Raw genomic sequence first — 27,062 nt, 5'->3', positions numbered from 1 at the left:
TAAAAAACTTAAAATGACCTTTATTTGTTGTAGTTAGAGTACAGGTTATCTGAAAAGAATTTGTAAAGTCAGTCTTGCTAGAATGTATAATTTAAGTTCTCGATATGAAATAATCCAAAGTCCTTAACGGCATCATTTTAATCCACAGATGTAAAGGACAAATGGTTGAAAGTCAACAACCTTAATCGCTCGGCAACGGTCCTCCAAAATATTTTGAATATGATTTACCAACAAGGTAATATGATAGTTCAAAATTTGATATATTTTTATAGTTAATTTGATTATTTGATAGTTAAGAAAATTTAAGGATTGTCATCTAAATTTTGAACAATTTCTGCAGAGCAACTCCTTTAAGGCTAAAGGAGACAAAAATGTTGGTCTTTGCTGGGTGAAAGATGTTGGTTTTAAAGAAGGTTAAATTTAATTTCTTAAGCCGCTCTGGCCTTAAAAAAATAAAGCAAGGGAACACAGGCGCACCTGAGGTAACTTTTCCATAATTTAAAGCTGGAAGATCGTCATATGACTTTTGCTTTGTCCGTTTAACAAAATAATTTTCAATATCATAGGAAAACTGTTTGTTCTGGCCTGAAATAAAGCATTGGGATAAAGTGGCACTCGAGGTATTCCTCCACCATCTAAAAGTTGGAATTATATGCTATAGTGTAGGACACAAAATCGTCACCTCTCTGCTTGACCAATTTTAGAATTTTATAGAAAATGAAAGGCTTGCCAATGAAAAAAAACATTTAAAAGGTTCTGAAGATAAAAGAACAATTAACTTACAAACATAGTTTGGTTTACATCAATTTCCCTCACCCCCTAGCGTCTGATTGGAGGATATATTTAGCAATGACGTCATTGGATACGGATCACCTTGGGCAAAACACGTGATCACTAATGACTTGTCTTCTTGTATGACCACGTCTTCCATTGGATGGATTTGTGGTACTGTTAAAAGTTTAAAAATCATGCATGCATTGAAATACATAAGAATAACTTTATTTCAATTTTTTATATATTATATATTATAAATAAATCTAGCAAACTCGCAATACTTCTTGCAATATTTCTTATATAAGCACAAAGTTCACCAATCAATTGATTTATTTTCAATTGAAGCTGGTTCGATTTACTCCTGTGTTCATTTAGATACTAAAATGTCCATGTTTCCGTTGACAGTGACGTCAGTTTAGCTGAAATTGCACTATGGAGCTATTATTTTACTCCCATGTGCTTTATGCACATTATATTTTAGCGTATTGCTGCTGTTTTCTACTGCTTACAAATATTTTGCTAGATTTTGTTTGTTTGTGTTTTGTTTTTTCTAAATATTGAATCATTGTCTGTCATATCAAAATAAAAAAACAACATTTGTGTCACGCAATCGCGACTGTATTCTATGTAACAATATATAAAGGCATATTAACTAATATTAACTAAATAATTAAACGAATTTAATAAAATAATATAATGCGAGCCTCTGAATCATTTTTCATTGACGCGCCTATAGTATAAACGCTAACATTAAGCGCGTCTTTACGCTTTGTTTGTATAACGCAAATGACGTCAAGTCAAAATTATATGTACGGCCGTGCAATACCATTTTTACGGAGTCGCAAAATCGGCACGGTAATGAGATAAAAACTTGAACTATTACCTATGGGAGTTGTAGATATATTTCCGGCCCAGGTTTCTTCCACGTTTAATTTGGAGAGAAGTGTAATATTTGCTTCTGGTATGTTTTGAACATCATCTGGAATAGAAACATTGAACTTCAGATCGTCCTTGAAACAGATATTGTGTTTTAAAAGGAGAATAAAATGGTCACTTGATGTCTTAAAATAACTCTCTTTAAACGAGATAGTATTCATGATTATTGTTTTTATTATAATTACAATTGTTACTTTTATTATAAGAAGTATCATTAGTATTATTAGTATTATCAAAATCATCATCATCAACATTAACATCATAACCGTCATCATCATCATCAACAACAACAAAAATAGTTATAATCAACATCATCATGTATACTAGTATCATCTACATCATCATCAACAACAACAACAACATCAGCATCATCGTGATCATCATCATCATTATCACTATCATCACCATAATCATTATTATTATTATTACTTTCATCATAAGTATTACTATGATAATCGTCATCATCATCATTATCATCATCATTATAATCATCATCATCACCATTTTCTCCTAAACTTACAGGAATCAAATGTCTCAAACAATGCTGTTTCATTTCTGTCAATTAAATTCATAATAATATCAATGCTAGTTGCCGACCATGGGTAGATAATTGAGGACTCCACGTTAGATATTTCCTTCATGTCACCATGCCAAATCTCTAAAATACAAAAAAATACATTTCTGTTTCAACAGCTTGGCAGGTAGACCGGCCAATAGATCGATGGTTCGAACCATCTTGTTTTGATTTACTTTTAAATCAACACAATAACCAAGTTCAAAAGGTATACGTAAATGAGAACCAAAGAAAAAAAAGTAATATTATAAAAATTTCAATGAAAAATGTGAAACCATCGAGTTTTCGTAGTCAGGACGTTTTTGTTTGTTTTTTTTTTTTTTTCGGACATGTAGGTATCAATTCCAATATATTAGTGAAAAAACAACAGAAATCTTAAAACGAGATTTCGACGTCAACAGTTTTTAACTTTTAGCCACCTTGACCGCTGAAAAATGCAATCACATATACATATCAAATTTCGATTCTTGTAGCATGTAGAGTGTAACATCCAGACTTAATTCATGCCATTTATTATTCTGTAACGATACCTACTTTTTTAAAACATACATATAAATTCGATATATAAACATTATGATGAACAATATTTACACATAAGGAAGACAGCTATGAAAGCCTATAAGTGTCCTCTCCCAGTTATAACAGTTAACTATTTATAGTTCATAGCATTATTATTCACAAAATTCGTCCAGATGAAAATTAATAAGACATTTACAAAGAAATGAGGTATTTTGCAATAAACAGATATAAGACCAAATGGTCAAAAAGAAAATACAAGGGAAAAAAATGGAAGAAAATGGAGGTGACAAAAACAAAAAACAAATTGATTCTATTATATGACAGAAATTATTTCAGTTGGCATATGATCTGGAGAAATATTTTAGAGCAATATTAGTTAATAAAGATGTTTTGACAAGACAGCATAGCTGGATTTTATAAACTTTTTAGCAATAACATACCTTTTAAAGTAAGAGGTCTGATGGCCGTTGATAACAACTGACTTAAACATTATTTCAAAATCCTTTGATGTATGAGTTAGGGGCGGGACAAGGATTTCAAGCACACAAACCAACGCACGCACGTACAGGAGTAACACTATATGCCCCCTTGCAATTACCATGGGGGAGGGGGCATAATAATTAAAATAATATCTTTTACTTAATACTGTTAGGTCTTCACAGCAGTGAACGTTTAAATTGTTATCTTTTTAAAAGATATATTATGCTCAAATTTAATATTTGAAGAAAAAAACTGATAACTATTATACAGTCGTCATTTTAATGTAAAATAAACATCTTTTGAATACACACAGAAAATGTTACGTTTTAAACTTTACTCGCATTATGATTACAAAGTAACGTTTAAAATAAAACAGGCAGTTTTTATAAGACTAGAACAAATTAATAGACAATGCATTTTTCCGAACACACTTTAATCATTTATTTATTCAAATTAGTCATATTCGGGAAGAATTTACTAGATTTCAATAAAGTTTTGCGATAATAGTATTTTACCCAAAGATAAACATAGTATATCTTTAAAAAGTTTTTTTACCCGACATGGGCATCACTAGAAGATACTGTGACGCTAAAGGTCGACCCCCATGGCTCGAACTGAAGACCTGAAGATTTATGGTGTACGTTTTACTCCGGTTCAACTGTGTCAGAAGAGAGTATCTGTTACCGTTTGGAACAAGGTTGGCTGAAAGCTGATTCAAAAATGGTTCTCCTGAAAATAATTGCAACAATGTGACGTCATGAGAGTGTTACTATTTGAGCCGCGTCATGACAAAACCAACATAGTGGGTTTACGAATGTGACGTCATGAGACTGTTACTATTTGAGCCGCGTTATGACAAAACCAACATAGTGGGTTTACGACCAGCATGGATCCAGACCAGCCTGCGCATCCGCGCAGTCTGATCAGGATCCATGCTGTTCGCTTTCAGTTTCTCTACTTGTAATAGGGTTTGTAAGCGAACAGCGTGGACCCTAATGAGACTGCGCGGATGCGCAGGCTGGTCTGGATACGTGCTGGTCGCAAATCCATTTCGTTGGTTTTGTCGTGACGCGGCTCATTTATTTCTTGTAATTTAAAGCAGCGTGCCTCAAGATCCATGCTAATTTTCGTGATTTTTTTTAGATGTTTTAAAAAGTATTATATACTCAAATGATCAAAGAAAGTAACTTACGCATTGCAAACGACACATAGAATCTTCGAAAATTACCAAAGACTGGCCAGAATATTCAAAAACTTGCGCTTACTGCGTTATTCAAGCAGTGCAAATATGGTGATTAATATGGAAAACTCGGTCATTAATGTCAAAAGATATAAATTATTTCTTAAATTAAACGTTTTTCTTTTAAAAAAAAATATTACTTCATATTTTTCAAGGTTGATTTTCGAAAAATAGTTTGACTCATCAAGATGCATGCAGCTTTTATAGTTCATGACAATTTTCAATTTGTACGTCGTTGAAAATTATGCATTAAATGTCGTATATACATAAAGGGGACTGGAGTTGGGGTGTCAATATCTTTATTAAGTGCCGTTCTTTCAATTCAAAAATAAATTGAATAAAACATATAAAGAAATTGATAATAACAAATCAAATTAAAAACAGAAATCACTTTCACCGAATTTATCTGGTTCATATGAAGAGAAAACACCTGTATCGCCATGTAAAATAAATTTTAGAAAGGCCAAAAACGTCTCCTTTAAACTTTTATTTCCATTTTTCTCTTAAAATAACATTCAGCTTTGATAATGTTTGAACAAAGTAATTAAAATAGTCTTTCAAGTTTTGAATTACAATAAGAGTAAATTTGTAGATCTGTTTAAATTTAATTCACAATAAGGCCATAAAAACATTGCTTGCTTGCAGACGTTGTTCTTACCTAAAACTCTAATGACGTATTTGAACTCTGATTGGTTTGTAAATTGTCTATAGTACTGCCACGTGACGAGGTAAATGTCGTTTGGTAACGGAATCATACGAAGGTATGACTCGTAAATATACGACTCGTTTAGCGGCTGAATTATGCAACCTTCAACACACTTTGCTAAAAATAGTAACACATTTTTAAATAGTTACAAATTATTTAAAAATAGTAACAAATTATAAAAATATGAATAAATTTTAAAAATAGGAACAAATTCAATCAAACCCGTAAGAAATAGAAAAATAAAAAAATATAAATACTTATATTGTAGATTCTAAATACATTTTGAACAGTACAATATATTATGTATGCATAATAACACTTCTGTTGTATTTATATTTAACAGTTTAAGGTAAAATGAATAACATAGTTCATGTAAAAGAAGGAATATACACGAATTTGCAGTCATTTGCAATTGTCGTTTCTTAAATTCTCTATTTAATTCAACTGTTAACCTAATTTATTGCTGTTAATTATTATTATCATTATAATTATTATCATAATTATTATTATCATTATAATTATTATCATAATTATTATTATCATTATAATTATTATCATAATTATTATAATCATTATTATTATTATTATTATTTTTATTGATATATTGTTATTATCCTCCTCCTCCTCCTCCTCCTCTTCATCATCATCATCATCATCATCATCATCATCATCATCATCATCATCATCATCATCATCATCATAATCATCATCATCATCATCATAATCATCATCATCATCATCATCATCATCATCATCATCATCATCATCATCATCATCATAATCATCATCATCATCATCATCGTTGTCATGATCATCATCATGATCATCATCATTATTATTATTATTATAATTATTATTATAAACTGCCTTTCTCTATTTAAGTAGGTTTAGTAATCATCTTGATCGAATTAACCAATACATTTCAATTGTAAACATAAAAGACCAGTGTGACCTCGTGTTCAACCTTAAATAATCGAATATTAATATTATTACTGTAGAATACTTTGAACTCGCTTTGTCAACTTTTCGCTCTTATTGGCCAACAAGGTCCAATGAGATCTTATCTCAACCTGTTTTTACACAAACAAAAGAAACACATTTTAACAGATTTTTCCTTAATATCACTAAATAAAGTAAACATACCTTCTACGGTAACAAAATTTTGCATTTTGTACTGTTTACAATGATTGTTAATCCCTCTGAACTCTAAAGTCACCTGATATCGAGTTTCCGGAATCAGGTCGTTCACCTCTATTACACTCTTATCACCGTCAACAACAAATTCTTTACTGTCCACGAGTACATTCTGCTCAACTGTAACAAAAACGATTTGGGAAATGGTGTTTTTGCGAAATAAAGATCACGCGAATATTAAGTGATTTGCAGTATACCCTTGCCAATATTTTTTCACACGTAACTTAAACCAAAAGAGCAATTCATACTGGTTTATATATTTCTTCTAGTTTTAAGCATTTATCTTTTAATGTCATGTAGAATAAGTTTGGCTCAACTGCAAAACAATATATTAAGCATACCACTGATGTTCATCGCATGTACCTAAAATCACAAGAGCACCGCATCCGGTGTTATCAATCGTCCGTTATCAGCAATTTTGACAACAAATCTTAATTAATTAAAAGGGGCATTACTTCAAAAAATAGCTGTCATAATTATGCCCTTTGTCTAACAACTGAACCTTGCCATGATAAGCAAGTATTCCACGTTTCAAGCTGATAACTTTTAAAGCGTTTGAATAAAGGGGCTACATTGAAGTTATTTTGTACGACGACGAAAACGACCACTACGACGACACAGCAATTATAATAGCTCGACTCTTTTCTTCGAAACAGACGAGCTAACAAATTGAGCATTTCACAGCGGTGCCTTATTTTTTCATATATTTTTTTATTATTTATAGTATTTCAATCCTATTTATTTGCTAGGTTCAGACCTGCTTACAAAACTTTGCTAGAGAGTCTCCAGATTATCGTGTTTAGCTCACTTGCCTTTTGCAGAACTCTCCTAGTTTAGCAAAATTAAACCCACTCTAGAAAAATGAAACTCACTTTAGAGAAATTAAACCTAATTTAGAGAAATTAAACCCACTTTAGAGAAATTAAACCCAATTTAGAGAAATTAAACCCACTTTAGCAAAATTATACCCACGAACAAGAATTTATTGTAACATCCCTATTTTCTCATTACAATACAATATTTCTCGGGGCGGAGTGGTTATGGTTCGTGGCTTTAATTTCTTGTCTCTGTCACACCAGGGCGGCGTTCTCACGGCGTCCAAAGAAAATTCAGAACGCAGAGGTGTGCGCAGTAAGATCGCAAACATCATCGTAGCATCGCCGCAGCATCGCAGTCGCATCGCATAGAACGCTGACTGACGGCGCGCATTTTGAACATGCTCAAAACAAACGCCGTCACTCGGCGTTCTGATAAGAGCGCAGTGGGATCGTAGTAAGGACGCCGTAGAAACTCAGTAACATCTCCTACAACGTAACAGGAACGCCGTGAAAGCGCAGAAGGATCGCCAAATGAACGCCATGGTAAGCCACGGCGCTTGTACAGAGATTGTGCGGTGTCTCTACCGCGCTTTATACTGCGTTTGCACGAAGCTGTATTTTTCTAAAACGCGCTAAAACCCCTGTCACACTAGGACGGCGTTCTCACAGCGTCCAGTGAAACTTCATAACGCCGAGGTGAGCGCAGTAAGATCGCAAACATCGCCGCAGCATCGTCGTATCATCGTTGTGGCATCGCATAGAACGCCGACCGACGGCGCGAATTTTGAGCATGTTCAAAACAAACGCCGTCACTCGGCGTTCTAAAATGAGCGCAGTGGGATCGCAGATAGGACGCCGTAGCAACTCCGTAGCATCTCCTACAACGCAACAGGAGCGCCGTGAAAGCGCAAAAGGAACGCCGAATGAACGCGGTGGTTATCCACGGGGCTTGTACGGAGTTTGTGCGGCGTATTTACCGCGCTTATACTGCGTGTACACGGCGCTTTTACAGAGCTTTACGATTTCAGGGCAGTGTGAAAACCGCGAGAACGCAGTATGACCGCCGTAAATGCGCAGTGAAAGCGCAAAGAACGTCGTAGAAGCGCGATCCGAACGAAGACAATCGTCAATTAAAACGCCGTGAAAGCTCCGTAACATCGCCATGATCGCCGTGGGGACGCCGTGAAGACTCCATAAAGTCTTAATGTCAACAAAAATATAACATTTTTTATTGCGATCTCGCGGCGCTTTGTTAAATTTTACAACGCCGTGCAAACGCAGTGAAAGCGCAGTCTGGTGTGACAGGGCCTTTACTGCGACTTTATGGCACTGTCACTACGACCATGGCGCTCTTAATGCGATTCTACTGCGTTCATCTGAAATTGCAGAATACAGTACAGCAGAATTCCTAATTAAGACCACTCAGGAATGAAGATCACCCCGGCATTAAGACCAATTAAAAAAAAAAACGGAATTTTCTGTTATTTATGTTAATGGTTACATGGTCCACAATTAAGACCACACCACATATCCACTTTTATGACCACCAGTTTCAGTTCCAATGCATTGATTTATTTATTTTAACCACTGATATTGCAGTCAATACCTATTCAGATCACAAGTTTGTTGTTATTCATCTGTTTGAATTCTCTAAAGCATGACACTTGATGAAACAAAGTGTTACAACTGTTATGATTGGAAAACTGTATAAAGGTGAGAACATAAATTTCAGAGTGGTTATATGTTTTTTTTTCTGCAAATTTATTTTGTGAAGAATTAATTTCTTAATTAATAGGTGAATTATGAATATGAAACAAGACCAAGTCCTATGAAAATCAATCTGTAATATTAAATATCTTCAGACTTAAGGACTTAAGTTCGTATTAGGATTAAATATTATAACATCAGTTTATAGTAATATTTGAAGGTTATAATATAATTTTTTAAACATCTTTACACATAAAAATTCAAATAAAGGTGTTATGAAATATATATGCCTTGATGATTATAGCCAAAATTAAGACCATCCGCAATATAAATCACTGTGCCTTAAGTCCAGTCGGTTTGGTGTTAATAGAGGGTTTCCACTGTATATATAAAACTTGTTTGCAAATAAATGTCCTTTCCACCATGGATGATGAACGGCAAGAAGCTGGTATATTGCTTGCATGCAGTTGCAGCAGGTACACGACAATTCAGAAAAAGTGCTCGCTGGTATATCAAGCACGATTTAAACGCAGTGTGAACGCCGCGATAGCGCCGTGTGAGCGCCGTGAAAGCGCAGTGGAAGCGCAAAGAACGCAGTTAAAGCGAAGTCCGAACGCAGACAATCGCCAAATATAACGCCATAAGAACACGTTAAAATGCCATGGAAGCTCCGTAGCAACGCCATGATCGCCGTAAGGACGCTGTTAAGTCTCCTTGTCATCAAAAATATATGATTTTTCTTGCGATCTCGCGGCGCTTTGTTACATTTAACAACGCCGTACAAACGCAGTAAAAGCGCAGGCTAGTGTGACAGGGCCTTACCGCTGTTGGTTTGAATTTCGGCATGGACTAAAATCTTTTTTATATACGATGGTGAAAATTTTTTATTACATTGATTATGAAGGTCGAAATTTTGGAGAAAAAAATCTTTAGATTTTCTACAAAATATAGTTCGCTCAGAATATTATATTTGCTAGTCAAATCACCCAGTTGTTACATTTAAAATTCATAATTGTGTATAAATCGGTAAGAAAAGATGAAGTGGACGCCTTCATGTGCAATTCGGTTCATGAAAAAGTGTAATTTTAGCGTTAAATCATTCATGCGCCTTGTCCGGTATGTACGGAATACGGTATTTAGTGCCGTGCTCCAACACATTTTTTAGTCTCACTCAAAATGAATTAACACTTATTTTCAAAATATGCTATTAATAACTTACCATAAAAAGACCTCTCATCTCTGGTTGATACTTTTACTTTTATGCTGGACACATTAGTCATCCCCGGAAATAGTTGCCATAACAACATAACGCTAGTTGGTGACGTGCAATACACCAACACATCTTGATTTTCTTCTGTTGTCTCCAAGGTCTTGACTCGCAGCCACTCGGTGAATGGTCCTGTGGTTTTAAAAAGAATTAATTATGGTACTTTATGTATAACAAACATACATTTAAAGGATTATGAAGGGATATATTGATGTCTGTCTTATATCAATATTTATCCTTTAAGAGGTGACATGAAAGCTTTTATATCATAGAGAAATTCATGTTTTAATATAATATTTATTGCTTGAGAGTAAGTTCACTGATTGTCGCCATTTTGACTCTCGCGAGACTGACGAGACCGATATTATGTCGTAATATACACCTTATTTTTAAGTAGCGTACGCCATTTATAATTGAGAACCTCCTTTTTTGAAGAGTACTCATTTTCAGCGAAGAAACAAAGTTACAATGCGGCAAGGTTTTTTTCTCTTTTCTTTTCTTTTTCTTTTCCTTATGTCAGGACAAGTTATGGTTCAAATGTATGAGCATTTCTTAATCTTGATAAGGAAATAATTACAGTTCTTTAAATACTCTTAAGCGTGACGTCAGTGAAATAGGAAGCTTTGCATTTTAAAATAATCACAATTTGAAATAAATATAGTAAGCTTCCTTCATTAATTTTTGTAGAAATGTTCGGAATTGTATCTAGATAATAATTATTGAAGATAATTAAAGTGATGCACAATTGAGAGAAGACAAATATGAACGGTTTCCTGAACCTCCCCTCTTCTTTGCGTTTATGAAAACTGACGGATATCTGTTTCAATTAACAAAATAATTTCCATATATTTATTGTTTCAATTAACTAAAGAAATTTCAAAGGTGCTTCATTTTACTGCAGAAATTTCTGATATGTCTTTAATTTAGTTCTAATTGTTATAATTTCAAAACTATGGTTCTTTCTAACCACTTTCTAAGTTAGATATAGATATAAAATAAAAACAAACAACAATAATTATACCTGTAACATCGTTAAAAACGCCTGCAACTCTTACAGAATATCTCATGTCGGGAAGAAGCCCTGAAACCAATAAAACGTTAGTAACGACTAACTTACGTTACGTTTATAGGACTGTAAGAAAATATGAACAAGTCAGTAACGATTTAGCTCTGTTCTTCTCGTTCAGGTTATTAAGAAAGGAGTGAACATTTATTTTGATCTATTAATCATACTTAATATGTTAACATAAATATATTTTTTTCTCACCATATTGAATCTATATATAACTATCATCATAAGAATAAAAATTTAGCCGTTTTCCATTATGTATTTTTGTATATCTATGTATGTATACTGCTGATGTTTCCCGCTATTGTGGGACATGTGCATTTTTGTAAATAAAATTGTCGAAAAATTAACAGAAGACAATGTCTGTTTTATTTCTTTTTGAGTTTTGTTTTTTACCAATTTCAACACTGTTTTGTCATATCACGACTGTTTGTCAACAGAACTGGCTTTTCCTTCATCAGACATCAATGACCGATTACGGAGGATTTGGTTCGCCGGAGAATCGAGCCAGGAACCTTTGATTTAACAGTCCAATGCCCCCGCTATTGATCTAAGCGGACGGGCCAGAATGATAAAACGTCAGTAACGATTTTGCTCTGGGTAATAAAAAGTTTGTTTTTCATTAAAGAAAAGTTAGATAGATTTGTTTTCATGAAAACTGCGACACGTGCAAATGAATTAAAGAATTGTATGACCATCCTCTAGAAACTATTGTACATATTTATAGCAAAATTTAGAAAATTTAAACTATTCATGTAATAATGAAATAGATTTTGGTCGTGAAATAAAATTGGAAAGGCCAGTGAGCACAAAGCGACTATCGATAACCAGTGAGCGCAGAACGATAATCGATACTAAAAATCAATTATATGAACGCATTGTTACCTTGAATTTTGAACGATTTTTTCGTGCTGACAATGGCCACACTGCAAGCGTCTGTGCTATCAGATCCTTTCTGTTTATATTCTAGGACATATCCCGACAGACTTTCGTTACCAGATGAAGGTTTTATGTGCTTCCATTTAACTGCAATAGCCTGCGTACGATAAAAAGAGAAAACAAACACATTAGATAGAAGACTCGGTATGAGACAGGACAGGGCGACCGTGGCCGAGAGGTTAAAGTCGTTGACTTTGAACCATTTGCTTCTCACTGCCGTCAGTTCGAATCCCGCCAGGAGCTTTGGATACTTTCATGGAAAGGTATCCAGGTAGTATACAAAACGTCGGTGGTTCTACTTATAAAACAGTTATTGAAGGTGAAAGTCACCATAAGATCTCTACTGTGTTGGTACGACGTAAAACCAAAAGCAAATATGAAGAGGCAGAAGCAATGTCAAAACAAGATTCAACGAACATTAACTCACAACATAAAGACTCTAATCTGCGAGAAAGGAACAATATATTAAAAGCCATGATCTCATACTTTACGTCTTTTTTAGACAGTAAATGAAGAACGGAAATATCTTTAAACATTTTGTCAAAGTGCTTTTAACATACCTTTTGCGTGACAGATTTTTGCCGTTTTTTTTTTGTGACAAACTTGACCTTTAAACTTACCATTGTGCGAAAGATTTGACCTTGAAACTTACCTTTTTTGTAACAGCTTTGACCTTCATATACATACATTTTGTGTGACAGATTTAACCTTGCACGTACCTTTTGTGTGACAGATTTTTGTTGTTGTTTTTTGTGACAGATTTGACCTTGAAACTTACCTTTGTGCGAAAGATTTGACCTTGAAACTTACCTTTTGTGTTACTGATTTGACCTTGAGTTTCCTCGGAGGTTTTCTCTGAAGTTCCAGTGTCTGAAACTTTGTTCTACCGGTCCGTATCTTCTTACCTAGAAATGTTGATAATATGTCTCATGAAAGTAGGCGTGGTTAACGAATAGGCGTGGTCAACGAACAACAATTAGCCACAATTAAATTGAAAGTTGACAAGTTAGATATTCAGGGCTCCAGAGAATCATCCAGATTCTTGAGAAAAAAGTACTTTACCCAATTCCACAATAAAATTCTGTATTATTTTTTAGCTACGTGTGATATGTATACAGTAAGTAATTTTGTTATTATACATAATTTAGACTAAGTGATTAACAGTGCTTGATATACAATTACTCATATATAGTATGTGATAAACAATGGCTGTTATAAGAGAGTCTGATATGCTGTGAGTGATAAAAGTCAGTGATATACAGTGTGTGATATACAGTGTGTGATATACTGTGTATGATATAGTGTGAGTGATATACTGTGTATGATATACTGTGAGTGATATACTGTGTATGATATACTGTGAGTGATATACTTTGAGTGATATACTGTGAGTAATATACTGTAAGTGATATACAGTGTCTGATATACTGTGTATGATATACTGTGTATGATATACTGTGAGTGATATACTGTAAGTGATATACTGTGAGTGATATACTGTGAGTGATATACTGTGTGTGATATACTGTGTATGATATACTGTGAGTGATATACTGTGAGTGATATACTGTGAGTGATATACTGTGAGTGATATACTATTAATGATATACAGTAAGTGATATACTGTGTGTGTGATATACAGTGTGTGATATACTGTGTGTGATATACTGTGAGTGATATACTGTAAGTGATATACTGTGAGTGATATACAGTATGTGATATACAGTGTGTGATATACTGTGTATGATATACTGTTTGTGATATACTTTGAGTGATATACTGTGTATGATATACTGTAAGTGATATACTGTAAGTGATATATTGTGAGTGATATACAGTGTGTGATATACAGTGTGTGATATACAGTGTGTGATATACTGTGAGTGATAATTGAGTGATATACTGTGTATGATGTACTGTAAGTGATATACAGTGTCTGATATACTGTATATGATATACTGTGTATGATATACTGTGAGTGATATACTGTAAGTGATATACTGTGAGTGATATACTCACACTGTGAGCGATATACTGTGAGTGATATACAGTGAGTGAATGAGTGATATACAGTGAGTGATATACTGTGAGTGATATACTGTGAGTGATATACTCTAAGTGATATACTGAGAGTGATATACTGTTAGTGATATACTGTGAGTGAAATACTGTGAGTCATATACAGTGAGTTATAAACAGTGTATGATATACTGTGAGTGATATACTGTGAGTGATATACTGTGAGTGATATACTGTAAGTGATATACAGTGAGTGATATACTGTGAGTGATATACTGTGAGTGATATACTGTGAGTGATATACTGTGAGTTAAATACTGTGAGTGATATACTGTGAGTGATATACTGTGAGTGATATACTGTGAGTGATATACTGTAAGTGATATACAGTGAGTGATATACTGTGAGTGATATACTGTGAGTGATATACTGTGAGTGATATACTGTGAGTAATATACTCACACTGTGAGTGATATACTGTGAGTGATATACACACACTGTGAGTGATATACTGTGAGTGATATACACACACTGTGAGCGATATTCTGTGAGTAATATACTCACACTGTGAGTGTTATACTGTGAGTGATATACTCACACTGTGAGCGATATACTGTGAGTGATATACTGTGAGTGATATACTGTGTATGATATACTGTAAGTGATATACGTAAGTGATATACTGTGATTGATATACAGTGTGTGATATACTGTGAGTGATATACTGTAAATGATATACTGTGAGTGATATACAGTGTGTGATATACTTTGTATGATATACTGTGAGTGATATACTTTGAGTGATATACTGTAAGTCATATACTGTAAGTGATATACTGTGTATGATATACTGTGAGTGATATACAGTGTGTGATATACAGTGAGTGATATACTGTGAGTGATATACAGTGAGTGATATACTGTGAGTGATATACTGTGAGTGATATACTGTGAGTGATATACTGTGAGTGATATACTGTAAGTGATATACTGTGAGTGATATACTGTGAGTGATATACTGTCAGTGATATACTGTCAGTGATATACTGTCAGTGATATACAGTGAGTGATATACTGTGAGTGATATACTGCGAGTGATAAACTGTGAGTGATATACTGTGAGTGATATACTGTGAGTGATATACTGTAAGTGATTTACTGTAAGTGATATACTGAGAGTGATATACTGTGAGTGATTATACTGTGAGTGATATACTGTGAGTGATATACTGTGAGTCATATACAGTGAGTTATAAACAGTGTATGATATACTGTAAGTGATATACTTGTGAGTGATATACAGTGTCTGATATACAGTGAGTGATATACTGTGAGTGATATACTGTGAGTGATATACTGTGAGTGATATACTGTGAGTGATATACTGTGAGTGATATACTGTGAGTGATATACTGTGAGTAATATACAGTGAGTGATATACTGTGAGTGATATACCATGAGTGAGATACTGTGAGTGATATACTGTGAGTGATATACTGTAAGTTATATACAGTGAGTGATATAAAGTGAGTAATATACTGTGATATACAGTGAGTGATATACTGTTAAGTGATATACTGTGAGTGATATACTGTGAGTTATATACACTGTATTATATACAGTGAGTGATATACTGTAAGTGATATACTGTAAGTGATATACTGTGAGTGATATATTGTAAGTGATATACAGTGAGTGATATTCTGTGAGTTATATACTGTGAGTGATATACTGTGAGTGATATACTGTGAGTAATATACTGTGAGTCATATTTCAAGATTTCAAGATTTTATTCAATCAAAACCAGAAGGTCATAAACCCATGTGGTACATATATTACAAATAAATTTTGAACAATATATAATATTACAAAATATACATGCATAATATCTGAACATACCTCTACATGTATCTAGTATATGTACACAATCATTTTAGTCTCTTATATATATGTGTTCATAAATTTCAATAGAAAGGGGACATAACTATACATGAAACGCAAATTCACATTAATTTGTGTTATCTCCCTTGCACTGAGGCGTATTTATAATATAATTTATCAAATTTTCGATTAGCGAGACTTTCTAATTATGTGTCATATATTATCTACTCATATATTGTTGTAATCATTAATATAACTATTTTGCTTCAAAAACCCATACAATTCTGATTCTGAATAAAAACCGTATCATGCATAAGAATAGAGACTAACAAATTACACGTTTTGAATATTGTTTTGGTATAATAATCGCATTTGCTGTTATATATATATTTTTTTTTAATGTTGTCGAACTGTATGAGTATTTTAGCTTTACCGACAAATAACGAAAGAACGAAAGTGGTAAAACTTTGACTGGAATTGAACTTAAAAGCGTAATAATGATGAGCACATAAAATGCGTATAATATGTGACTACACCCTTAATTTGAAGTTTCACCCGAAACGAAAGTTGTGAAACTTCAACACAAGGTATCATTTTATTTAACAATTATTATCTCATGTAAAGAAAGTGAGGTTTACATAATAGGGTATAATTATTCAAACACGTCATACACTACATTATTACTTATATAAAAATATACCATATCAAATCGATAATAACATGAAAGCATACACACTAAATACTGCATTTCTTGTTACAGTGAAGTAATTTTAGCATTCAAAGCATTAATTACCATATAACACAGTTTTTCTCAAAGTAAAAGCCTTTTTCAATATACAATGATAAATTCTTAAGGATTTGCTTTTTATCGTTCATTAACAATTCTATAAATTTTTGCATATTTGGTCGCTTCCAGTAATATTTTGGGATGAATTGTTTTCTCAAATCATGATACAAAGAACATTCTAAGACAAAATGGTACTCGTCTTCAAGTATATTGCATATATTACATTTCCTTTCAATAACTGGTGTGCTCGTAGGCCTGGTCCACCGACCAGTCTCTATACATAATCTGTGCGAAGATAGGCGTAAACGTGACAAATTTATACGATATTTATTAATAACAACAATATCTAAGTACGACTGAAAACCATGATTAGCAATATATTTATACAATGAGGCTCTGCTTGAATCATTTAACCTACCAGACCAATTTTGCAAAAATTGATCTTTTATACGTTGCTTAACATTTAAAAGAAATAATTTTTCATCACCTATTGTTTGAAACAACCATGCATCATGAAAACCAAGAGTACATAATACGTTTCTCGTAAGTGAACACCAATTTTGTTTAGTTGGATTTATAATAACATCATTATATAACATATCATATACCTTTCTACAATATCTATTGTCGTTTGAATATAATAACTTCACCCAGTATCTAATTATATTATAAATATCTAAAATTCTGTAGTGGCATCCTACCTAACTCTCCATAGATAAAGTCATTTTGTGTACTTTTCTTAACATTCAATAGACGTTTGCAAAATTGCATATGTAATCTTTCAATTGATAATCCTTTATTAAAGCCCCATACTTCACTACCATAGTTAAGAATTGGCAAAATTAGTTTATCGAACAATTCTATTCTATGTCTAACGGAGATATTTATAAATTTATATAAATATTTATTCATTTTAAAAATTGCTTTTAAAGCTTGTCCAGAAAGTGTATTTTGTGTTTCAGCAAAAGAACCGCCTACTGTAAAGACTAAACCAAGGTATACAAATGATTTAACAATTTTCTATAACATTTCCATCGTAATAAAATCTTAAGTCATCTGAAATTCTACCACCTTTTCTAAAAATCATAATTTTTGTTTTTGCTGCATTGACCACTAATTTCCATTTCTGACAATAATCAAACAACAAATCAAGATTGTTTTGTAACTCTAAACTATTGTTTGCAAAAATCACAATATCATCAGCATATAATATTAAAAACATTTTAAAACATGTTAACATCTATCCCTTCAACATCGTGTTTAAGGTACATATCTTCAATATCGTTAAGGAACATAGAAAATAAAAAAGGAGACAAACATTTCTCCCTGTCTAACACCCAATGTACATTGAAAACTATCACTTAAAGTGTTACAATATTTTACTCTAGACTTTACCGATGTGTACATTGATCTAATTATATTTAATATATTGCATCTAAGACCAAATTTTGATTAATTTTGTCCATAAATTGTCCCTGTTTACATAATCAAAAGCCTTACTAAAATCTATAAAAGCACAGTACAATTGTTTATTGTTATTTATAAAATGATTTATCAATCCATGTAAAACAAATAAATTATCAGTAGTTCCTAAATTAGACCGAAAACCTGCCTGTGCTTCAATATAAACACTATATGTCTCTGCCCAGTCCGTTAAACGATTATTGATAATTCTAGTAAATAATTTACCTAAAGCACTGAGCAACGTAATACCTCGATAATTATTTTCATCATTCATGCTTCCTTTTTTATGCAAAGGTATTATAAATCCTTCTGACCATACGTCTGGAAAATGTCCGACTTGAAAATTTTTGTTAAAGTGTTAACAAATGGGGTATCAATGCCTCTTTACCATATATAAACAATTCATTAATATACATATCTGGACCTCCACTTTTGTTATTGCTTAATTGTTTAATAGCGTTTGATAAATTTTCATAAGTAAATGGCAAGTTCAAGCAAGAAAACATAACATTAAACTCCTCACTTTCATATCTTTCTATAAAATGCAACACATCTTCATCCGGTGAAAAAAAGGGATCTTCAGGATTATTTACAGATTTGAAATAACGCTCAAAAGTTTCCATAGGTATATTAGCATCTTTAACACCAGCACAGTTTTTTAACATTTTCCAATACAACCTTGCATTTTTAAATTTAGCATTCACAAGTTTATTAGTTTCTTTTTTATCAAAAAACAAATCTAGCATTACGTAAACATGACTTATATCTAGACCTTACCGTTACCATGTTTACACGGTTAGCCTCAGATTTATCATTTCTATACAAATTCAGCGCAGCGTAAAATGCCCGCTTAATATCATCACATTCTTGTGTGTACCACTTTTGATTCGTATCTACATAATTAGTATTTGATCTTTGGTTTCCAACATTACGTTTAAATAAAGGTGAGCACACATCATCCATAATACTAGCAAATTCACTTACACACGAGTTAATATCATCATTACTGTGTGCGATTGTTCAACATTTACATCAAACATATTCAATTTATGTACAATATCATTTTCATTCAATTTACTTATATAATCATTAGCATTATCTTTATACCACACATATTTATATTGCGACGTTTCATAAGACCGCTTATTATCTATAATATCAGCCTGTTTTACACAAAATACCAAGTGACATTCTACTAAACAGTGATCAGTAATAACATTTGGATCATTCACATTAAAATAATCTACATGTTCAAATAAATTTTGAGTACATAAAAAATAATCAACAACACTGCAGCCTCTGTTTGAAACAAAAGTATATTTGCCTAATGTATCTTTTAAACGGCCATTTATTATTCTAATACCAGTCTGCTTACATAAATCTAACAGTAACTGACCATTATTGTTCACGTGACCGCTGTCCTGCGACACGCGTAACAGATTTTCATCAATTTGATAATCTTCTGGCAAAATATCAGCATGCCCGATGTTATCACTTACAACCCAGTCTGGTAAATTACTTGTTCTAGAGTTGAAATCGCCACATAACATAAAATTGAAGCCGTTCTCACATTTATTATCTAAACTAACAATGTATTCAAGCAATCTATCATATGTACTGTTATCAATCATAGCCTCTCTGCTACTATTTTCGGGTACAATATAACATAATCCAATAAATAAATCATTTGTCAAGCCAATTTTAGACCCGCTTATTTTTATACAAGTAATATCATCTTCGCTAGTGAACACCAGCGTGTCTTGCGTCACAAAATCATTTCTAACATAAATGCAAATACCACCCGAGGCTCTTTTTGCAGACGCTTTATTGACAGTTCTATTTAAAAAGAAATGCTCAAAATTATTAACATTAAAATTGCAATATTCATTTCCCCAAGTCTCAGTAAGACATACAATATCATTATTTTCAAAAATATTTAAAACTTCTTCAGACTGTAATTTATTGGTTCGTTTGGTCACTAAACCTTGAATGTTCAATAGCGCGCATCGCAGCGTGACCTTCTGATCAGTAAACTATAATTGTCCAGTATTTACACTGCTACCCGTCGCCTGCTTTCGTTCCGCCTGATGATCTTGACCTGGATTATTCGACTGCGAGCTATTTTTAGCACGCGTAAAACCCAAATCTGTATTTTCACGTGTTATATACAGTGAGTTATAAACAGTGTATGATATACTGTAAGTGATATACTGTGAGGGATATACTGTTAGTGATATACTGTGAGTGATATACTGTGAGTTAAATACTGTGAGTGATATACTGTGAGTGATATTCTGTGAGTGATATACTGTGAGTAATATACTGTGAGTGATATACTGTGAGTGATATACTGTGTGTGATATACTGTGAGTGATATATTGTGAGTTATATACACTCTATGATATACAATGAGTGATATACTGTAAGTGATATACTGTGAGTGATATACTGTGAGTTATATACTGTGAGTTATATACAGTGAGTGATATACAGTGAGTGATATACTGTGAGTGATAAACTGTGAGTTATTTACAGTGTATGATATACTGTGAGTGATATATTGTGAGTGATATACTGTGAGTTATATACAGTGAGTGATATACTGTGAGTGATATACTGTGAGTGATAAATACTGTGAGTGATATACTGTGGGTGATATACAGTGTATGATATACTGTAAGTGATATATATTGAATGATATACTGTGAGTGATATACTGTGAGTGATATACTGTGAGTGATATACAGTGAGTGATATTCTGTAGGTAATATACTGTGAGTGATATACAGTGAGTTATATTCTGTTAGTAATATACTGTGTATGATATACTGTGAGTTCTATACTATGATTGATATACTGTGAGTGATATACTGTGAGTGATATTCTGTGAGTTCTATACTATGAGTGATATACTGTGAGTGATATACTATGAGTGATATACTGTGAGTGATATTCTGTGAGTTTTATACTATGAGTGATATACTGTGAGTGATATTCTGTGAGTTCTATACTATGAGTGATATACTGTGAGTGATATTCTGTGAGTTCTTTACTATGAGTGATATACTGTGAGTGATATACTGTGAGTTCTATACTATGAGTGATATACTGTGAGTGATATTCTGTGAGTTCTATACTATGAGTGATATACTGTGAGTGATATACTATGAGTGATATACTGTGAGTGATATTCTGCGAGTTCTATACTATGAGTGAAATACTGTGAGTGATATTCTGTGAGTTCTATAATATGAGTGATATACTGTGAGTTCTATACTATGAGTGATATACTATGAGTGATATACTGTGAGTTCTATACTATGAGTGATATACTATGAGTGATATACTGTGAGTTCTATACTATGAGTGATATCCTATGAGTGATATACTATGAGTGATATACTGTGAGTGATATACTGTGAGTAGTGATATACTATGAGTGATATACTATGAGTGATATACTGTGAGTGATATACTGTGAGTGATATACTGTGAGTGATATACTATGGGTTCTATACTATGAGTGATATACTGTGAGTGATTTACAGTGTAATGATGATTTTCTTCAACCAATTAAACAGTGCAGTCTTTAAATACCTTTAAACCTGAATTTATATTAAGTCTAGAACAAAAATAAAACAATGTAAAAAGAGAGAATTATGAAATGTTACGGATGACACGGTATATACTTGTAAATAAAATTTATTACTGCAAAGAAATGATTTACCATTGCCTAGTATGATGTATAAATTTGCGGCGTAGCTCGTGTCTGGGATCAAATCTTGTATAACTATTCCAAATAATTTTGTCTTCTGCTTCTGTTGAAGGTCCCTGCTTTTTAAAATTATCTGAAAATCTGGAAAAGTTTAAAACATATAGTTAGTCCTAACTGGATGTTAAAAAAACTAATCTGAACGTATTCCTTTTCAAATAGCATAATTACTTCTCTTAGTCGTAATTTAAGTGTCCATTCTCAAATGCTTAAGACAAGAAAAAATCTCTCAAATTTATATCATTTGCATGAGAACTGATAAAAAATCAGTTAATCATTGGTGCTTTAATACTATTTTGCTTCATATGTAAAAAGGAACTGTTTTTCCCCATATTTTGTCAGTTACATCATATAGAATCACTGTTGTACAGCGTTCACCGGAAATAGCCCCTCAAAACATCGGAACACGAAAGTAAAAAGGTGAAAGTCGAGTTCACCAGAGGTAATGTTTCAACTTATTTCGCCATTATAACTTGATCTATTTTTCCATACTAAACAATTTTGTGAAGCTGAATATGTCTGGTTTTACTTTTCTGAAAATTGAATACTTTTTGTTGAAATGGCGATAAATTGTTGCGTATTTGTTGACATTTGCGATCGATGTGACTTACCACTAAATCAAGCCCAATATGCATTTTCTGCAGTTTGCAAAAATCGATTATGTTATGATGGAACAATAAGTTAAAACATTACCTCGGGTGAACTCGACGTAAACCTTTTTTGCTTTGAAATGTCATTTTTCTCACAACATCAAATTCTTTCACAAATTTTATTCTTTTGTGCATTACCAGATTTTGTAACTGGTATTAATGCTGTTGTTTTTTAAGGGTTAGATCATGAATCTTTTACATACATAGAAATTCATACCTGCAAAATCTTTTATTTGGTGAATATTCTTGCTAATGGTCCAGTTCAAGATGACAGCTGTTTCTGTTATTTCTTCCACTGTTATGTTACTAAAAACGTCATCTAAATTACAATAAAATAATACTGAATATAGCAAGTACTACATATGATATTCTAATGAACCTTTTGCGTAATAATGTTCGTTAGAAGAGGATTAACACGCATACAATATCGTATTCTTGTACATATTTAGTGCACAGATTGCACAGAAAAATTTTGATTTACATTAAGTATAATCTTTTAAAAAAAGTTTACAGGCGAGAATGAATGAAGGAAGGAAGGAATGAATGAATGCATGAATGAATCTGTGAAGGAAGGAAGGAAGGAAGGAAGGAAGGAAGGAAGAAAGGAAGAAAGGAAGGAAGGAAGGAAGGAAGGAAGGAAGGAAGGAAGGAAGGAAGGAAGGAAGGAAGGAAGGAAGGAAGAATAAATGAACGCATGAAATATCGTTAAAAGGTACGAACGAACACTAATCTTTTTTTTATCAAAATTATTTATCATCGCATTATGCTACACCTTTCAATTATTTATATATGTCAGATTGATCAATCATTAATTCATTTATAATACAGCTTAACCGCACACCGACCGATATCATTTGGGTTTTTTGTGGGTTTTTCTTGTTTTGTTGTTTTTCTTCAATTTATTTGAATAAAATACCCGACACTTTAATATTTGGTATAAAGAATTTTATTCACTGACCATTGGAATGAGTTGACCTTGATTTAGTTTTGATTTCTACTGTGTCTGACCAGTCACCACGTGTCTTTGAATTGACCATCCTGACGGCCATCACGTACGTCGTGTCCGGAAGTAAATCTTTTATAATCACCTCGGTCTTCTTGGAATATGCTCTCATATACGTCCCTCCTTTCACTTTGTACCTAAAATTATAATACACTTACAACAGTCACGTGATTAAATGTCTACGTAATTTACCGAAATGTGCATTCGGTAAGATATTTGCACAAGTACGACATCGTTCGTGAATGTTCGTCATTTATCGTACTTATAAAGTTATCGCACTTCTGTGTGTAACTAACACTTCTCTTCAACTCGAAAATACAAAAGAAAAATAAGTTATCATCATCGTCGTCATTATTGTTGTTCATCATCGCAACAATCATCGTCATCATCATTATCATCATCATCATCATCATCATCATCATCATCATTATCATCATCATCATCATCATCATCATCATCATCATTATCATCATTATTATTATTATTATTATCATTATGTATTATTATTATCATCATGCATTATCATTATCGTTATATCATTATCATTATTATAGTCTATGTCGTAACTATGTAATATTAACACCATAATAAAATGATTTGTATATTGATAAGATAGAATAATTTTTTCACGATTTGCACAATAAACACATAATTATTTCACAGATTTTGTCACAAAGCTTATAATACATGTAGTGCTATTTATGTACAGTTTTGATACCTATGCCAGTCTAATATCATTATAACAAGGACATGTTTATTTATAAAATGATATTTTTCTTCTACATCATGCGTATCACAATAAGTACAAAAACGTTTATTTTTTAATGACTCTTCTCATACCAAATAATTGTAAGTATAAACAGAATCGTGGGATACTTTCTTAAAATATCGATCCTTTAATTACGGAATTAATTAAGGAACATTTAATCAAATGAGCCCATTTTACGTATTGCAGTGTATCCACAATATATCCACAGAGAAAATGTTCCTACAAAAATATAGATCGATCCATTTACATACAAATTATTTCATGCGATATTCTTCATTGATGTAAAATTTTAGCCTGTTTCTTTAACTAACCAGTATATTGATAATATAAAAGTATAAATAAGCATAAGAAGGGACCCCAGTAGAACTTGTTGCAATCACGTGTTCAGACAGCTGACATCTGTCCCCCTCTCTGAGTTTTGTTTTTGATTCAGGAAAAAAATATTTAAAAAGTAGTCTGCTTCTCCTTCTTTTTTTTCTTAAAAAGAAGAAAAGAACAAAAAGCTCGTCGTCTGGTTTCGTTCTGCATATGTTATTTTGATCGGTTCTCTGAATGAATTATGTAAATGCAAACTTAGCTAATTAATAAACGAAACATTACACACAAAAAATAAACGAAATGAAGCGAAACATTGAAATATATACCATAAGCCATATATATAATTTTGATATATTATTTTTTTCACAGTTGAAACACATTATTTTCTGTTTTTAGACTTATCTCGTATTACCTAAAAGAAACCAGTTTACCTTATGACGTATTCTGATTGACCTTTCTTGGGTACAAATGTTGGCGTCCATTGCAGTGAAATCTTCTTCGGTGATAGGGAGGATACCTCTGTTATTGTAATGTCCGGCAGTCTACCAGACGCTACTGTAAACATAGGAAAGATTTTAATTAAAAGCTCAAATTATCAAGCCTAATTATGTACATTACATTTCAATTCATCCTTCTTTCCGTCCATCTCTCTGTCCGAACGGACGCACGCACTCGAGTGTTATCATGTGATAAACGACGGTACACATTTTATACAGACTGTACTTGTTGGGGGGGATAGATGCTTATTCTGTGAACAAAGGTTTCTTAAGGGGCTGTAGCGATCAAAGAAAATCAAAGAAATGACCCCATAGTCTCAACTGAAAAAAGAACTGACATACTTTCGTTCGTTCATACATTCAATACAAATTACACATTCGCATCTAATATCTAGAGGTACTCTGAACAGAAATCTTAAATTTATAAGTAATGTTTATACAAGATATACCAAAAATTTATACATAAACAAGCGAATTAAGGACAGTATCACTCCGCCCGAAATAATACATGCAGACACATGAAACCGGAAGTATGAAAACATGGTATTTCTTAACTGTAGAACTTTCATGACGCAATACAGATATTTATTTTCTATCAAACATAAACAGGAATTTCAAAGTAAACCGCTTACCTTCTATTATCCATGTTAGACATAAATAAACAAAATAAACGTATCTTGAATAATTCATCTTTTTTCTCAAAGAGTTATAACATTATATTCTAAATTAGTTCCAAATTTTCGGATTCCTTGTCCTGTATATATTGAACTATTCATCGTATCAAGTCACGGAAATTAACGACCGATTTTTTTCTTCTCTCAGATATTCACATTTATATTCCATCTTATTCACTATTTCACGAACAGTTCACGGTATTTTCCGTAAATTACCGATCACCTGTTGCAAGTTTTACTTTTTCTATGAAAAGAACATTTTCTGATAATTTCTAAATATACGGAAAGTAACGGAAATTACCGGAAGATCCCGACCACTAATTGGCAACGCGCGGAATCAATATAGAAGTTCAAGTAGCTCGCCCGTCTGGCTAGTTGTTTATAATTGGTGTATGTGAGGGATTTACAGACACTTAAACGAGCATTAACTGGAGTGATGTAAGGCATCCAGCCAGATGTATGTTCAATTTATATGATAATTGAAAAATCTTTTGATATTCTGCCTTCTATGCAGGGAGCGCTCCGAACTTTATGAATATTACAATTTGCATTAATAAAATAACCACATCTAAGTTAATTGTGAATGTGTTACATTTATAAATAAAAACAGCACTGCACACCTAGTTATGAATTATAGCAGCTCTATCACTGGCGGCGTTATTTTATAGTTCAAACGGGAACGTGATACTGTGCTATCACACTTCCGCCCACGCTTGCAAATTTGAAGAGAATGATATAATTAACGAAGGAGCGTGACCTCAGAGAACCTTTGTTTTTACCCAGGGGTCGTGGATTTGAACCCTACTTGGGACACAGCCTTAAATCCTCACATAGAACCAGTACTAGTCAGTTAACTATTACATATAATTCCTGATTCATGAAAAATGAATGGGACCTTAATTAATATCTTTAAGAATACAGTCTAGTAAATTTGATAAGTAAATTGTTGAAACTTGATTAATATAACTCATGTTAATAAACTAGTCAGTTAAAGAATCCAGTCTT

The 27,062-nt window shown here is 32.7% G+C and overlaps 1 protein-coding gene across 1 annotated transcript; it reads right to left on the bottom strand.

Annotated features, from left to right (window-relative positions):
* Nucleotides 1–794: 794 nt before the first annotated feature.
* Nucleotides 795–26,315, bottom strand: LOC132743401 (uncharacterized). Its single transcript, XM_060731921.1, has 15 exons — nucleotides 26,016–26,315; nucleotides 25,318–25,441; nucleotides 23,755–23,936; nucleotides 23,014–23,115; nucleotides 22,102–22,230; nucleotides 13,034–13,128; nucleotides 12,170–12,320; nucleotides 11,237–11,296; nucleotides 10,168–10,347; nucleotides 6,373–6,543; nucleotides 5,182–5,346; nucleotides 3,839–4,012; nucleotides 2,231–2,368; nucleotides 1,658–1,753; nucleotides 795–948 (listed from the first exon to the last, which is right to left on the bottom strand). The coding sequence occupies exons 1-15, from the start codon at nucleotides 26,071–26,073 to the stop codon at nucleotides 803–805; spliced, it is 1,971 nt and encodes a 656-aa protein (XP_060587904.1). The 5' UTR covers nucleotides 26,074–26,315; the 3' UTR covers nucleotides 795–802.
* Nucleotides 26,316–27,062: the final 747 nt, after the last annotated feature.

This window comes from Ruditapes philippinarum, unplaced genomic scaffold (genome assembly GCF_026571515.1).
Source record: "Ruditapes philippinarum isolate M1 unplaced genomic scaffold, ASM2657151v2 ctg5255_1_1_1_1, whole genome shotgun sequence".
NCBI classification, from domain to species: domain Eukaryota; kingdom Metazoa; phylum Mollusca; class Bivalvia; order Venerida; family Veneridae; genus Ruditapes; species Ruditapes philippinarum.
This window is presented reverse-complemented; position numbering and strand designations above follow the sequence as displayed.

What these genes read in the sequence shown, in the direction of transcription:
- LOC132743401 (XM_060731921.1), bottom strand. Translation starts at nt 26,073, where the DNA reads ATGAATTATTCAAGATACGTTTATTTTGTTTATTTATGTCTAACATGG. An exon ending in TCAAATCAGTAACACAAAAG is followed by an intron (nt 12,321 to 13,033) that starts GTAAGTTTCAAG and finishes TATCGTACGCAG; the next exon opens with GCTATTGCAGTTAAATGGAA. An exon ending in AGATGAGAGGTCTTTTTATG is followed by an intron (nt 6,544 to 10,167) that starts GTAAGTTATTAA and finishes TTTTTGTTACAG; the next exon opens with TTGAGCAGAATGTACTCGTG.